We start from the raw sequence: 12,702 nt of genomic DNA, 5'->3' as shown, positions 1-12,702 counted from the left end.
GGTCCCACTAGGTCTCACCCAGGCTCAGAATAAAAGAAAAAAAAAATCAATGAATGAATGAATGGGATGATCTCAAAGCCTTTGCTTCTGGGAACAGGACTGGACTCTAGAGTGAATGAACTGGGGAGCCAACAGCATCCAGGCATACACTTGGAGGAGGGTGCTACACAAGGACCCCAGCTGTAGATCTGACTGTCCGGGGGTGGACCTGAGTAGACAGCAGGTCTTATCCAAGAAGCTGGGTCCTGGATTTCTCCAGAACCTGTGTCCATGCCTAAGACCCAAAGCTGGTACCCAATCCTAACGCTTTTGGCTTAGGCCACCTCTTCTAGCCACCCACCAGGAACCTCCTTGGGACCATGCCCACTCAGGCTCCATGCAAGCTGGTCCTAGGCCCTGGGAGGCTGGGGCTTCCGAAGGCACTCAGTGGGCAGCTGATGGCAGCCAGAGCAGGGCTCAAACACCGCCTCTTACTTCAGGCCTGCCCCACACAGCCTGGCCTGGTCGCTTCTTTTCAAAGAAGCGAGACACAAAGAGCTTTGGGTCAAGTTCCAGGGCCCAGGCAGAGGCTTGGGATATAAGTCCCTGGGTCTGGAGGAGACCTCCAGGGGCACCCCATCTAGCCCCATCCCCTTTTCCTGCAGGGCTTTGAGGGCGATGCTCCAATAACAGCCTCACCACGTAGGCCCAAGCAGACTGGGAAGCAGGAAAAACGTTTCCCCCCAGGAGAGGGAGCTGTGTTATCCCCACTGCCTAGATCCGGCAATGGAAGGTAACAAGTGCTGCCTGCTGCTCAGGCGTCTTGGGACTATCCCTTACCCTTTCTAGGAAATGGGGTTAGAGATGGTCTGTGTGGTTGATGTCCGAGTGCTACCTGGGGTCTGACACTGCAATTTTCTCATGTGGCCCCAGGCACCTTTGTTGTGTCTTGAGGCCCACAGTGCTCTCCCCGCTGCTCCCTAGACCTGCGTCCTAGGCTGTGCCTGTGGCTCCTGTAGGGCAGATGACCTCCCAGCCCTGCAGCGGGCTGTTTCCCTCTCTGGACACCTGGCTGAGGTTGCAGGCACACCAGTGGGGCCTCCATGAAGATGCCTAACTGGTTTTCAGCCTCGGCTGGGAACAAAGCACAGGCTCTTGCTCAGATGGGGGGCAGGAATTTTCTGCAGGGCAGATATTTTCTCTTGGGATGGCACTTCTGGTGCCAGGAGAAGCACATGCAAATCAGATGTCATGTGTTCCTTGGAGCCCCTCACATCTGGGTGGGCTCTCTGTCGACCACCCAGCTCTCTGGGGCTCCCCATCCCGGGACAGCTTCGGCTGGGACTAAGTGCAGCTTTCGACTCCCCACCCAGGTTGCACTCAGCAAATGTCCAGTTGGGGTCATTTGAGACCCTGCACGAGGCTGCATCTCCTCCAGTCTCTGCTTACAGTATTCCCTCTGCCCAGAATGCCTTTCCAGCCTCCCCTCCTGCAAAACCCCATCCACCCGCCCACCGGTCTGCAGCGCAGAGGACCCTCCTCTGTGACGCCTTTGCAGGGGAGCAGGCTGCTTCTCCCTTTACTGCCTGCATTCCCCCACGCTCTGCTTTTGCCTCGTGGGAACCTCTGTCAGACTGTTTTGTGCCATGGCAGCCTCCCCACTCAGCCTCTGTCTCCTGTGCCTTTCTGTCCCCTTCCCCACCTCCAGACCTCCACCCTGAAGGGAGGGCTAAGGGGAGCAGGCCAAGCCCATTTCTGCTGTGACTTTGCATCAAGAAGCTCCCAGAGCCCAGGAGAGGAATGGGTTTCCTGCTTTTAATTGAGGCGGGTGTGAGTCATTCCCGGAAAATGGTATTTGACAAGGCAGGGATCGAAGCCTGGGAGCCACATCTGCTGGGCGTCTGGGGAGCCTCTAGTGGAGGATGGCTTTGTTGGGGCCCCTGGGTGTGGGCCTTTAAGCTGGCCAAACTGCAGGAAAAGCATCAGGAGGCCAGCCATAGGGAAAAATGACACGTCCTCGTCCTAGTCCTCAGTTCAGTGGAGTTCCCTGTAATTACCGTAATTGCCATGTGGCTACCTCCCTGGGTCCGGCAGAACACTTCAGGTCACCACCGGCCTGTCAGCCCTCCACAGGGAGTTTGTGAGGAACAGGAGGTGCCAGAAACCACTGTGGGTCTCCTGTGGGTGCCTGGCCTACTTGCACTGCCCGGAATTGCTGCTCCGAGCCCTCTGGGGGGCAGGCAGTGCTGCGTTCCCACTGCAGTGTGGCGGAGAGGGAAGGGAACAGCTACTCACTGATGGACAACACGAACAGTGAAAAGATGCCCACCACGTGCCACAGGCGCATGTCCCAGAACACCACTGTCTCCTTGGTCAGCGGGGGCGGCTTGGGCTTGGGCGGGGCCGTGCTGGGCTGTGGGTCAGGAGAGAGGGGAGTGAGTTAGGCAGAGGCCAGCTGGCTGGAACCTGCTGAGAAGGGCCCAGGTCTCTGCAAACACTCAGCCCAAGCATATCAGAATCTCCTAGAATCAACTCTCTTAAGCATGCACTACCAACACCCTAGACCTAGGAAAGTTTCAGATTTAGAGCAAGAGAACTGAGCAGAGCCAGGGATTTGAAGTGGGAGGGTGGTTGATGCTTGGGGAAACCAAGGCCTGGAGGAGCAAACATGGATGGCTTGTCCTGGCCAGGTTTAAGACCCCTACGAACACACCCTCCTACTCCAGTCCTGGGCTCCACCCAAGCAGATGGGGTCTCAGGACCAAGGCCAGAGACAAGGTAAGGCCTGGGGGGTGCTGGTTGACTGGCTTTGCTCTCACATCTCCCCATTGAGGGTGAGGTGTGGAGCTAGGAGTCAGGGCCTCATCGTTCTGCCAGCTGGCCTGGACCCCTGCCAGGCGGCCTCCTTTGGTCGCCTACCCTACTAGGAGTCACTCTCTGAATAGAAGGCTGCCAGAGTGTCCACGGGACAGGCACTGAATAAATAAAAGGCCTGCAGTGCTGCGGCGACACCTGGAGGCCAAAAGGCAGAATCGTGGCTGTAGCAAGCCTGAATAGAGCACAGCCAGACACTCCCACTTTCCAGGGGGATGTGACCCTGCCCTGGGGGACTGAAGGGATAGGACACTGCCCCAGGGTCTAGAGGACACAGTCTTGCCCCAGGTCTGAGAGGACACAGCCCTGCTCCTGGGTGTCTAGGGGACAGAGTTTTGCCCAGGTCTGAGGGGAGACAACCCTGCTCCTGGCTGTCTAGGGGACATGATCCTGGCCCTGGGTGTCTAGGTACATGCTTCACCCTGGGTGTCTAGGGGACATGATCCTGGCCCTGGGTGTCTAGGGGACATGGTTCACCCTGGGTGTCTAGGGGACATGGTTCTGCCCTGGGTGTCTAGGGGACATGGTTCTGCCCTGGGTGTCTAGGGGACATGATCCTGGCCCTGGGTGTCTAGGTACATGCTTCACCCTGGGTGTCTAGGGGACATGATTCTGCCCTGGGTGTCTAGGGGACATGGCCCTGCCCTGGGTGTCTAGGGGACATGATCCTGGCCCTGGGTGTCTAGGGGACATGGTCCTGCCCTGGGTGTCTAGGGGACATGGTCCTGGCCCTGGGTGTCTAGGTACATGCTTCACCCTGGGTGTCTAGGGGACATGGTCCTGCCCTGGGTGTCTAGGGGACATAGTCCTGACCTAGGTGTCTAGGGGACATGATTCTGCCCTGGGTGTCTAGGGGACATGATTCTGCCCTGGGTGTCTAGGGGACATGGCCCTGGCCCTGGGTGTCTAGGGGACATGGTTCACCCTGGGTATCTAGGGACATGGTCCTGCCCTGGGTATCTAGGGGACATGGCCCTGCCCTGGGTGTCTCAGGGACATGGTCCTGCCCTGAGTGTCTAGGGGACACGGTCCTCCCTAGGTCTGAAGGGACATAGACCCACAGAGTGGAATTTGAGTAGATCTGTCCCTGACCAGAGATGGATATGACCCCATGTCTGTCATTTAGTGTGGCTGAGGGGTAGGGAGAGGGGTCTGTCCTCTGAGGGAGAGAGAGCCCTGGGGCATATGAACGAGATGTTGTCCCCTGATTACCAAATAAGGACAGACACGAGTAGTCCCTTCTGGTTTTCTGAGAAGAAAGGCAACCTGCAGTTCGACCATCCAGTCCTTCTTCCCCAGGTCCATAAACATGGATTAGGCATCTGTCATGAGCCAGGTGCTTCTTCATCTAGTGCATGCCACCCTTCAGAGGTTGCAGAACTCAAGAGAGGATCAGCAAACTGTCCCAGGTAACCCAGAGGATCTGTGGTCTGGGATTGGTACCTGATTCTCAGGCTCTTTTCTCCTTGCCAGGGTGAGCTATTGACAAGATGACACCATTCCTCAGTACTGTCCCCTGGATATATGTGAGGGGTCAGACATGTATATAAAGTTGGGGAACATGTGTGAGGTTGGGCACACGTGTAGTTGGCGTGCATGTGGGTGTGGTCAGGGACATGTCTGTGCCATTAGGGTTAGGGGCTTGGTGGTGGCAGCTGCCCTAATTCTAAGGCCCAATGTGTTGGCCCGATTGGTTGTATGACTGGAAGACTCTGAGGGCCATGGCAAAGTTCTCAGGTTCTGAGCCAAGGCAGCTCACTTCCTACACATTCTTGCCCCAGCCCTGATGTGGGTGGAGCTGGGCCTACTCTCACTGATAGGGGTCTTGGGTGGACGACAGCAGGTAACAGCCGGTCTTCTCCTCATGGTGGGCCCTGCTGGGGTCTGATTTCTGGAGCATGGAGGCCCCCACCTCCTTCAGGGCCTCATGGGCTGATGGAGGGTGATGGTGAGCCATGCAGGGCTGAGGTGGGTGGTGACATGGCCCCCAGCCCTGCCCATGTCTCTGCTGCTTCCGTGAGGGAAGAGCTAGGGCTTTGCTCAGGCTGTAGGCAGATGTCAGGCAGATGGCCTCCAAATGCAATTTCCTGTGATGAACTGGGAGAAGATGAGTTCCTGGGGGTGAGGGAGAAGGGTCCTTGGCTCAGAACTGACTTAACCCCGCCCCCAGCTTTCTGTCTGCACCTAGGCCAGCTCAGTTTCTGTACCCAGGCCTCAGGAAAGCCTGTGAGGGGCCTAAGTATGCCCCATGGGGCTAAAGCCAGCATAGCTCTCCTTACAGGGACACTGGAGCTGACACCTGACTCTAGCCCAGCTTCGTGGTCACGCCCTCTGGGCAACAGCAGGGACAGGCTACATCTGGATTCAGGGCTCTGTACCTATGTCCCCATCAAACCCTCCAGTTCAGGGCTGTGTCCCCCCAATAACGACCTCCTCATGGCTCTGTCCTCCCCATCCCACACTGTTCCCAAGCCCCTGCCACTCAGGACTTCCCTGGGCACCTCTAACTGCCTCTACATTTCTGTTTTCCTGCTCCTCTGGTCCGCCCCTGCCTGCACAGCCTGCATCCCCTACTCCTCCCTTGCCCGGGCTCTTGGGCCTTCTCCTTCGGGTCTCACAATCCAGAACTCTAGGTCTGGTCTGCCAGCTCCCTCGTTGGCTCCCCTTTCAGGCTCAGCAGGAGTGGGGTACAAGGGGGTTAGAGAGGCTACAGATGGCCCCACCCTTCCTGGCTCCAGCCAGGCTCTGTCCAACCACCCAGCCGTCCTCTCCACCTGCTGCTGTGCTATCTCAGCAGCTCCTCCCACCTCTCCCACTGTGTGCCTGCTTCCAATTTACCCTCCTTTCAACCCAGAACTCATCCTGACTCATCCCCGAGCAGAAACTTTCTAAAGCTCCCGGTTATCACCAGGACCAAGTCAGACTCCCCAGTCCCTGGGTCCTGCCCTGCCTGCCCCTCTGGACCTAATGCTCCACATGGCTTCTCTGTAAAGGGTCTCCTCATCCTGCTGCCCCCACTCTCCAACTTGGAATGCCCTCATCTCTATCTTAAGGCTATATCTCCCCCTCCATTAGACAGGGGTCCCTGGAGCATCTCTGGAGATAGAGGCTGTTGCCTCCAGAAGACCCTAAATTCAGGGTCTAGATCTGCTCCATCAGACTAGAGGTCCAGAAAACCCAGGGCTGTGCACCTCTGTGCTAGTGAGACCAAAGGCTGGAGGATGGGGACCCAGTATCCCCCATCAGTCTGGGCAGGGCTGTGTCCCCAGTCAGACTGGGAATCCCTAAAGTCAAAGTGAGTCTCCCTCGTTCAGACTAATGTTCCAGAAATCGGGGACTGTGCCCTTCCATCAGACCAGGAACCCCAAGAGTGGGGCTGAGTATCTCTCACAGCCTGGCAGGGTTTGGGGCAGGGCTGCATCGCCCAGGAGACTGGATCTCTCAGGGCAAGAGGAAGGGATCAAACAAGCTCCGGATCAGAAAGGCGCCCCCTCTCCCCCAGCGCCCTGCCTGGAGGGTGACAGCCTCCCCAGCCCCTCCACGCGGCGGCCTCACCTCCACCAGCTGCCCGGCAACCCCCGCGAGGCACACCCCGAGTGCGGCGCCGCCCAGCACCCAGAGGGTCCCCGCGCCCGGCTGCCCCGCCATCTTCGCGCCACCGCGCCGCTTGCGGAGCCCAGGGACGAACGGGCCGGCCGCCGGTCACTGCCCCTGCCAGTCGCCGCGAGCTTTGGCCACGGGTAGTGAGCGAGCATCATTTATTCATCGTCGGTGTCAGGTTCCCGCGCCTCCCGCCCCCGCCATCGCTCCGGTGGAGGGCCCGCCCCCTCCCGGGAGATCGGGCTGCAGGCTCCCCATCCCTGCCCCCACCTTCCGCGCCCCCAGGGACACTGAGGTGGGGGTGGGCGGCAGGGAGGACAGCCTGGGGCCAGGTCCCTAATCAACAGGTCCCCCTCCCTTCTGCAAATGGGCCTCAGTTTCTCCATCTGGGACAAGGGGGTGGGGCTGGAATCTGCTGATCTAGGAGGCCCTTCCCATTCTGTCATGCTAGATTTGAAAAATATACTGGATTTGAGTTTGGAGGGGGCAGAGCGGGCAGGTTGCCATGGTGACAGGCACTCAGGGATGTCCTGGTCTTTCTGGCCTGGCTTCCTGCCCAGAGGCGGCTCTGGTCACCCTGGACACCAGAGCCGGAGAGCAGGAGATGGTATGGTCAGAGCTGCCAGCCGGCAGTGTTATGGAGAGTTCCAGAAGAAGCCAGCATCTTCAGCCCCACAGGACAGAAGTGGGCCGCCCCTGGAAGGGCTGGAAGACTATTTTCTGACTCTGACTCTGACTATTTTCAATCTCTGCCCCAGCCCGAACGCTGACTCTGACTTCAGTCTAAGCGCAAGGACCCCGACCTCATGCTGAAGTTGACCCACACTGCACTCTGGCCCTGACCCCATGTTGAGCCTTGACAACTGAGGGACAGAAGGAGGTTCTGAGGAAATGTACAGACCTGGGGGAGGGGCTGAAGACTTAAGAGGAGTGGGGAGGCCTGGAGTTGGTAGACTCCCCCTCCCTCCCTCCCTCCCTCCCCCTCCCTCCCTCCCTCCCTCCCTCCCTCCCTCCCTTCCTTCCTTCCTTCCTTCCTTCCTTCCTTCCTTCCTTCCTTCCTTCCTTCCTTCCTTCCTTCCATTCTTGTCCTGCTGCTGAGTGTTGGAAGAAGCAGTCCAGGTGTTGGGCCCCTGGAACCCTTATCACCAGGGACACCGGTGAAGGTCTGTGCAGGCTGGGGATGGCCCAGCAAGGCCTGCCCTGAGAACCGGGGAGACCTTGTGGCTCCAGAGCCCCGTGAGGTTCTGGCCTGGACATGCCATGAATGGGCAAGGACCACAGCAGGCTGCAGCAGGGAGCAGAGGGCCACCTGCAGGCACCTGCCAGTGTCAGGGCCTGGAGATGACAGCCAGGCAGGAAAACGAGAGCTGCTGGAGAAGGACTGTGGCCCAGGAGACCCATCGAGGAAACACTCAACAGCAGGAGGCAAAATCCGGGGATTGAGTGGGCTGGGCCAGCCAGTCCTCCCCAGGCATGCCCTGGCCAGGCAAACAGGAACTCTGCTAAAATCCAGATCACTTGTTACATCACTCCAATCCCCACTTCCTCATGCTGCTGCTCACAGGCCAGGCTAGGGAAAGCCACACTGACCAGTCAGGGAGGTCACCCTCGGGACATGGGGTCAGGGAAGCTGGACAGGGTGAGGACTAAGTGAGCCTGTCAGTGATGCATTGAGCAAAGCGTTACTCCTCTGTTTCTGTTTCTTATCCATGGAGTGGGGAGGGTGAGGCTCCCAGGACTGATGTGAGGATGATATGAATTAATGAATATGGGAGTGCTGGCTCTCCTTAGCAGGACAGGTAGCACTGCTGCTTACAGGCTCCCAATCACAGCTCAGCCAAGGGGAGAGCTATTTCTGTTTTCTGTAAAGTTCATCCATCCATCAAGAAGTAGGGCAAGCCCAGTGAATAAATCTGAAAGAAAATACAATCACATGCATCTTCCGGTGTCCCCTGAGATGGCCCCTGCTCTGCATGGGTTCCACTTCTCTGCAGACTCCTGAACACAGCTGAGATCTCACTGTACACTATTTCTGTGTACTGTACACTGGGTACACTTTTGTACCCAGAACTTTTTTTAACCAACTCAAGTACTCTAGATCCTCCTTGACCCCACCACAGCCAAATACTATCACACGGGCTTCAAAGTCAAACTGATTGAACTTAAATAGCAGGGTGCCCCAAGGGTCTCAGTGCAGTTTTAAGCTTTAATAACCTCAGAAGTATAAAATACAAATGTATAAGAGACACCATTTAGCCAGGTGCTGTGGCTCATGCCTGTCATCCCAGCACCTTGGGAGGCCAAGGTAGGCAGATCACCTGAGGTCAGGAGTTCGAGACCAGCCTGACCAACAGATGGGAGAAACCCCATCTCTACTAAATATACAAAATTAGCTGGGCATGGTGGCGCATGCCTGTAACCCCAGCTACTCATGAGGCTGAGGCAGGAGAATCGCTTGAACCTGGGAGGCAGAGGTTGCGGTGAGCTGAGATCGTGCCATTGCACTCCAGCCTGGGCAGCAACAAGAGTGAAACTCTGTCTCAAAAAACAAAAAAAAAGCACCATTTGAAAGTTTAAGTTTCCTTTTGTGCCTCTGAAGATAGTCAAAGTTGACTGAAAGAAATTTAAGTCGGCTGAGTGTGGTGGCTCATGCCTGTAATCCTAACACTGGGAAGTTGAGGTGGGAGGAATGCTTGAGATCAGGAGTTTGAGACCAGCCTAAGCAATATAGTGAGACCCCTGTCTCTCTAAAAATAAATACATAAATAAAAACAAAAAAAGAAAAGAAAAGAAAAAGAAACAGGTCATTCAAAATTCACAAAACTAAAGTAGCATAAAGAGAATTTAAACAAACTTTCAAAACATTTTTTTGGGAAATTTGTAGCTTTATATGTCCTAACTTCTGAAGTTATTAAAGCTTAAAACTGCACTAAGGTTTCTGGAACATGAGCATACTGACAGCTGTGAACCCTCAGGTGGGCTACTTAACCTCTCTGAGCTTTAGTCCCTCATCTGTAAAACAGATAAAATTCAGGATCATGGGCCAGGTGCAGTGGCTCACACCTTTGGGAGGCCAAGGTAGGAGGATCATTTGAGCCCAGGAGTTCGAGACCAGCCTGGGCAACATAGCAAAATGCCATCTCTATTTTTTTAAAAATTCAGTATCATGCACCAGCATATCACAAGCCTTCATTAAATGCTAGTCATTATGATTATTATCACTCTTGTTAAAGGCTGTGTGATACTACACTGTATAAAAACTCAACAAGGACCAGGTGTGGTGGCTCACGCCTGTAATCACAGCACTTTGGGAGGCTGAGGTGGGTGGATCACGAGGTCAGGAGATCGAGACCATCCTGGCTAACACAGTGAAACTCCATCTGTACTAAAAATACAAAACATTAGCCGGTAGCACGTGCCTGTAGTCTCAGCTACTCGGGAGGCTGAGGCAGGAGAATTGCTTGAACCCAGGAGGAGGTGGTTGCAGTGAGCTGAGATCGTGCCACTGCACTCCAGCCTGGGTGACAGAGCAAGACTCCATCTCAAAAGAAAAAAAAAAGAAAAGAAAAGAAAAGAAAAAAACCTTGTTGGATCTCTGTCCTATTGTTGGACATTTCCATTGCTTCCAATTCTCTAGTATTAAACACCACGTTAAGGTGAACATCCTGAAAGTTGAAAACTCTCTCAAACTGTATCTTTTCCTCTGCACGTACACCAACACAACAATCATCCACACAGAAGTCTTCTGTGATCAAATGTGTGGGTTTTTCCCCTAAACGCCAAGCAGCAGACACCAACTGAGTGCCTTCCAATTCAATTCTGATAGGATCTACCTGGAGATAGTGTCAGATCCCACAGATTGAGGCCTCAGTTCCCAAGACTACCCACCCAGCCCCAAGACACTAGTCCAGTCTGGCCTTTGGAACTTCTGACCAAGCGGCTTCACGTTGGGGTTCCTACAACCTCCTCTTTGGGCTTCATTTGCTGGAGTAGGTCACAGAACTCAGGGAAGCACTGACTTACTTTTACTGGTTTACTGTAAAGGGTATTACAAAGGATACAGGTGAAGAGATGCATAGGGTGAGATATGGAGGAAGGGATGTGGAGCTTCCACACCCTCCTGGGCATGCCACCCAGCCTCCGCATGTTCAGCCATTTGGAAGCCCTCTGAACCCTGTCCTCCTGGGGTTTATGGAGGCTTCATGACATCTGCATTCCTTCCTCCCAGAGTACAGGACAGGACACTCTCTGCGGAGAATCTTAAGATTCACAATCAGAAAGGTGCAGGAAGATTAGGGTCCTGGCTTGGGGCAGGCGAAAGCAGGGCAGGAGAAGGTCAGAGAGATTCCGTTTCCTGGGGCCTGCCCTGAGGCCCAACACATTATAGCCAAAGACTGTAACAAGGGCAATGGGAGCTATGAGCCAGGAGCTGAGGATGAAAATCAGTACCTAACACCACATGGGGTTTTTTCCCCCCATCTTTGAGGGACTTTACATCTCTGAGGGCTTTTCAGTAAGGAATTTAAGTTCATAGAGGGTTTATGCCCTGCCTATGGTCACACAGGAACTATGGCCTCCAACTCAGCTTTTGCCTCCAACCCAGGGCACTGCCCAGTGTCCAGTGCTGTTTCTGCTCTTAGGAGGACCTCATCTTAGGAGGCCCCCACATCCCTCTGCACCCCAAAATCAGTTGGGCCCATCATATCTGGAGTTGGGGAGCTCTGGACTCCAAGTCCTCCAGCCTTGATCCCTGGAAGACAGTGTCTCCTCCATACATGGTGCTGTGAATGCTGGCCTGCAGAACCCTGCTTCTCCCTCCTGTACTATTTTTAGTTCCTGTGAGTTTCCTGTAGGGACCCAGTCCAGCCTCCAGGGCCTCTGGATTGGAAGCTGTGAGCAAGGCAGGGGGTAGTGCCCAGAGGACCCTGTGGAATGTTGTCTCCTGGAGCCTGAAACTCCAGGGCTTAAGGTTTAGCTCTGGGGAAGCTGGGGGTAGGAAATGGGGACCCCCTAGTCACAAAGCTAGGCTAGGATCCAGGGACTCAGCCTAGGGTGGGGGCGGGAGCTGGGCAGCCTAGGCCTGTGCCACAGCAGCTCGGGCCTGCTGGGAGTTGGCTATCCCTGACCTCACTGGCCCCAGGCTCAGCTCAGAATAGCTGTGGGGCTTGGCCAGGCCTGCACCAGACCTGCGTGTGCTTGAGCATGTGCCTTGTGTACTAAGGCACTGGTGCACACGGGAGTGCGTGTGCATTATGCATGCAGCTTTGTGTGTGACTGGGTGTGAATCTCGATGGCTCCAGAATCACAGGTGCCATTCACATACGTGTGTGTTCCCTGGAGCAGTGTGCAGGTCTGTGTCCCTGCGGATGGGCACACGATCTGCACACACGTGCCTAGGGCCGCCACTAGAGTTGTGCAACTTGGAGTCCTTACCAGTGGGTTCAGTGGTAGATGGGTTCATGTGGACTGTGGAATTGTATCTGTGTGCAGTGAGTGTGGGTCGGTGTATACACATCTGTGGTAGGATTGGCCAGGGGCCCTTGGCTGTGTTGCAGGGGACTGAAGGCAGGTGGACTCAGCAGAGGCTGTCCTTTGGGCACTACCAGAGGCCTTACCTGACCCCAAGCCAAGAATGAGCTGGAAGAGAGGCTGGGCAGGTCTTGCCCCATTTAGCAGATAGGAAAACTGGGCTTGCAGTGTCCATGAGGTCACACAGGGAATGGGGGAAGGACTGGCCTGCTGCCCAGAGCTCAGTCAGCCTTCCCATACCCCTAGATGTGGCTGAACAGGAAGTCTGGACTCTAGGGAGGAAGCCGTGGGAGCCCTTCCCTTCCTGCTTGAGCCCAGGCAGCACTGCCTTCCCTCAGCTGCACGTGCAGATGATGAGAGTGAGGCCCAGAGACACCTAGCGTAAGATCAGATCTGTCCTGCTCAGGGCCCTGCCCCACCTGCCCCTATCTGTCACAAGCAGTGAGGCCATATGCTCCTCCTGAGGCCATGGCCTCTCTCCAGCCCTTGCCTCCCTCCCAAGCCCCAGGGATGCCTGGTGGCCCATACCCATGCTCTAGGGGACCCATAGATCCTCTAAACCGTGCTCATCCCTGAAGGAGCCCCTTGAACCCACCATACCCCTCCTCTGAGTCCCACATAACCTGAGAAGGAGGTGCAGGTAAGATATTTCACCAGCAGGGGCACTGAGCCACAGAGAGCCCGCACACTGCCTGTGATCACACAGTAAGAGGAAGGCAG

General features: G+C 55.6%; 1 protein-coding gene across 2 annotated transcripts in view; it reads right to left on the bottom strand.

Moving 5' to 3' along the window:
- The window catches only part of TMIE (transmembrane inner ear), a 538,092-nt gene that overhangs the window by 2,682 nt on the left and 522,708 nt on the right, over positions 1-12,702 (bottom strand). Inside the window, exons 2-3 of one of the 2 annotated variants that reach the window (XM_050780594.1) lie at positions 6,409-6,510; positions 2,275-2,392 (exon numbers count right to left, since the gene is read on the bottom strand). In XM_050780594.1, the coding sequence (XP_050636551.1) occupies positions 2,275-2,392; positions 6,409-6,501 (211 nt within the window). In that variant the 5' untranslated portion in view covers positions 6,502-6,510. Of the gene's footprint in view, positions 1-2,274; positions 2,393-6,408; positions 6,682-12,702 lie in introns of those variants that run through there. The other variant, XM_050780592.1, reaches the window with a different exon arrangement.

The sequence above is a fragment of the Macaca thibetana genome, chromosome 2, assembly GCF_024542745.1.
Source record: "Macaca thibetana thibetana isolate TM-01 chromosome 2, ASM2454274v1, whole genome shotgun sequence".
NCBI classification, from domain to species: domain Eukaryota; kingdom Metazoa; phylum Chordata; class Mammalia; order Primates; family Cercopithecidae; genus Macaca; species Macaca thibetana.
The sequence above is the reverse complement of the archived record's forward strand: the minus strand, read 5'-3'. Positions and strand labels throughout refer to the sequence as shown.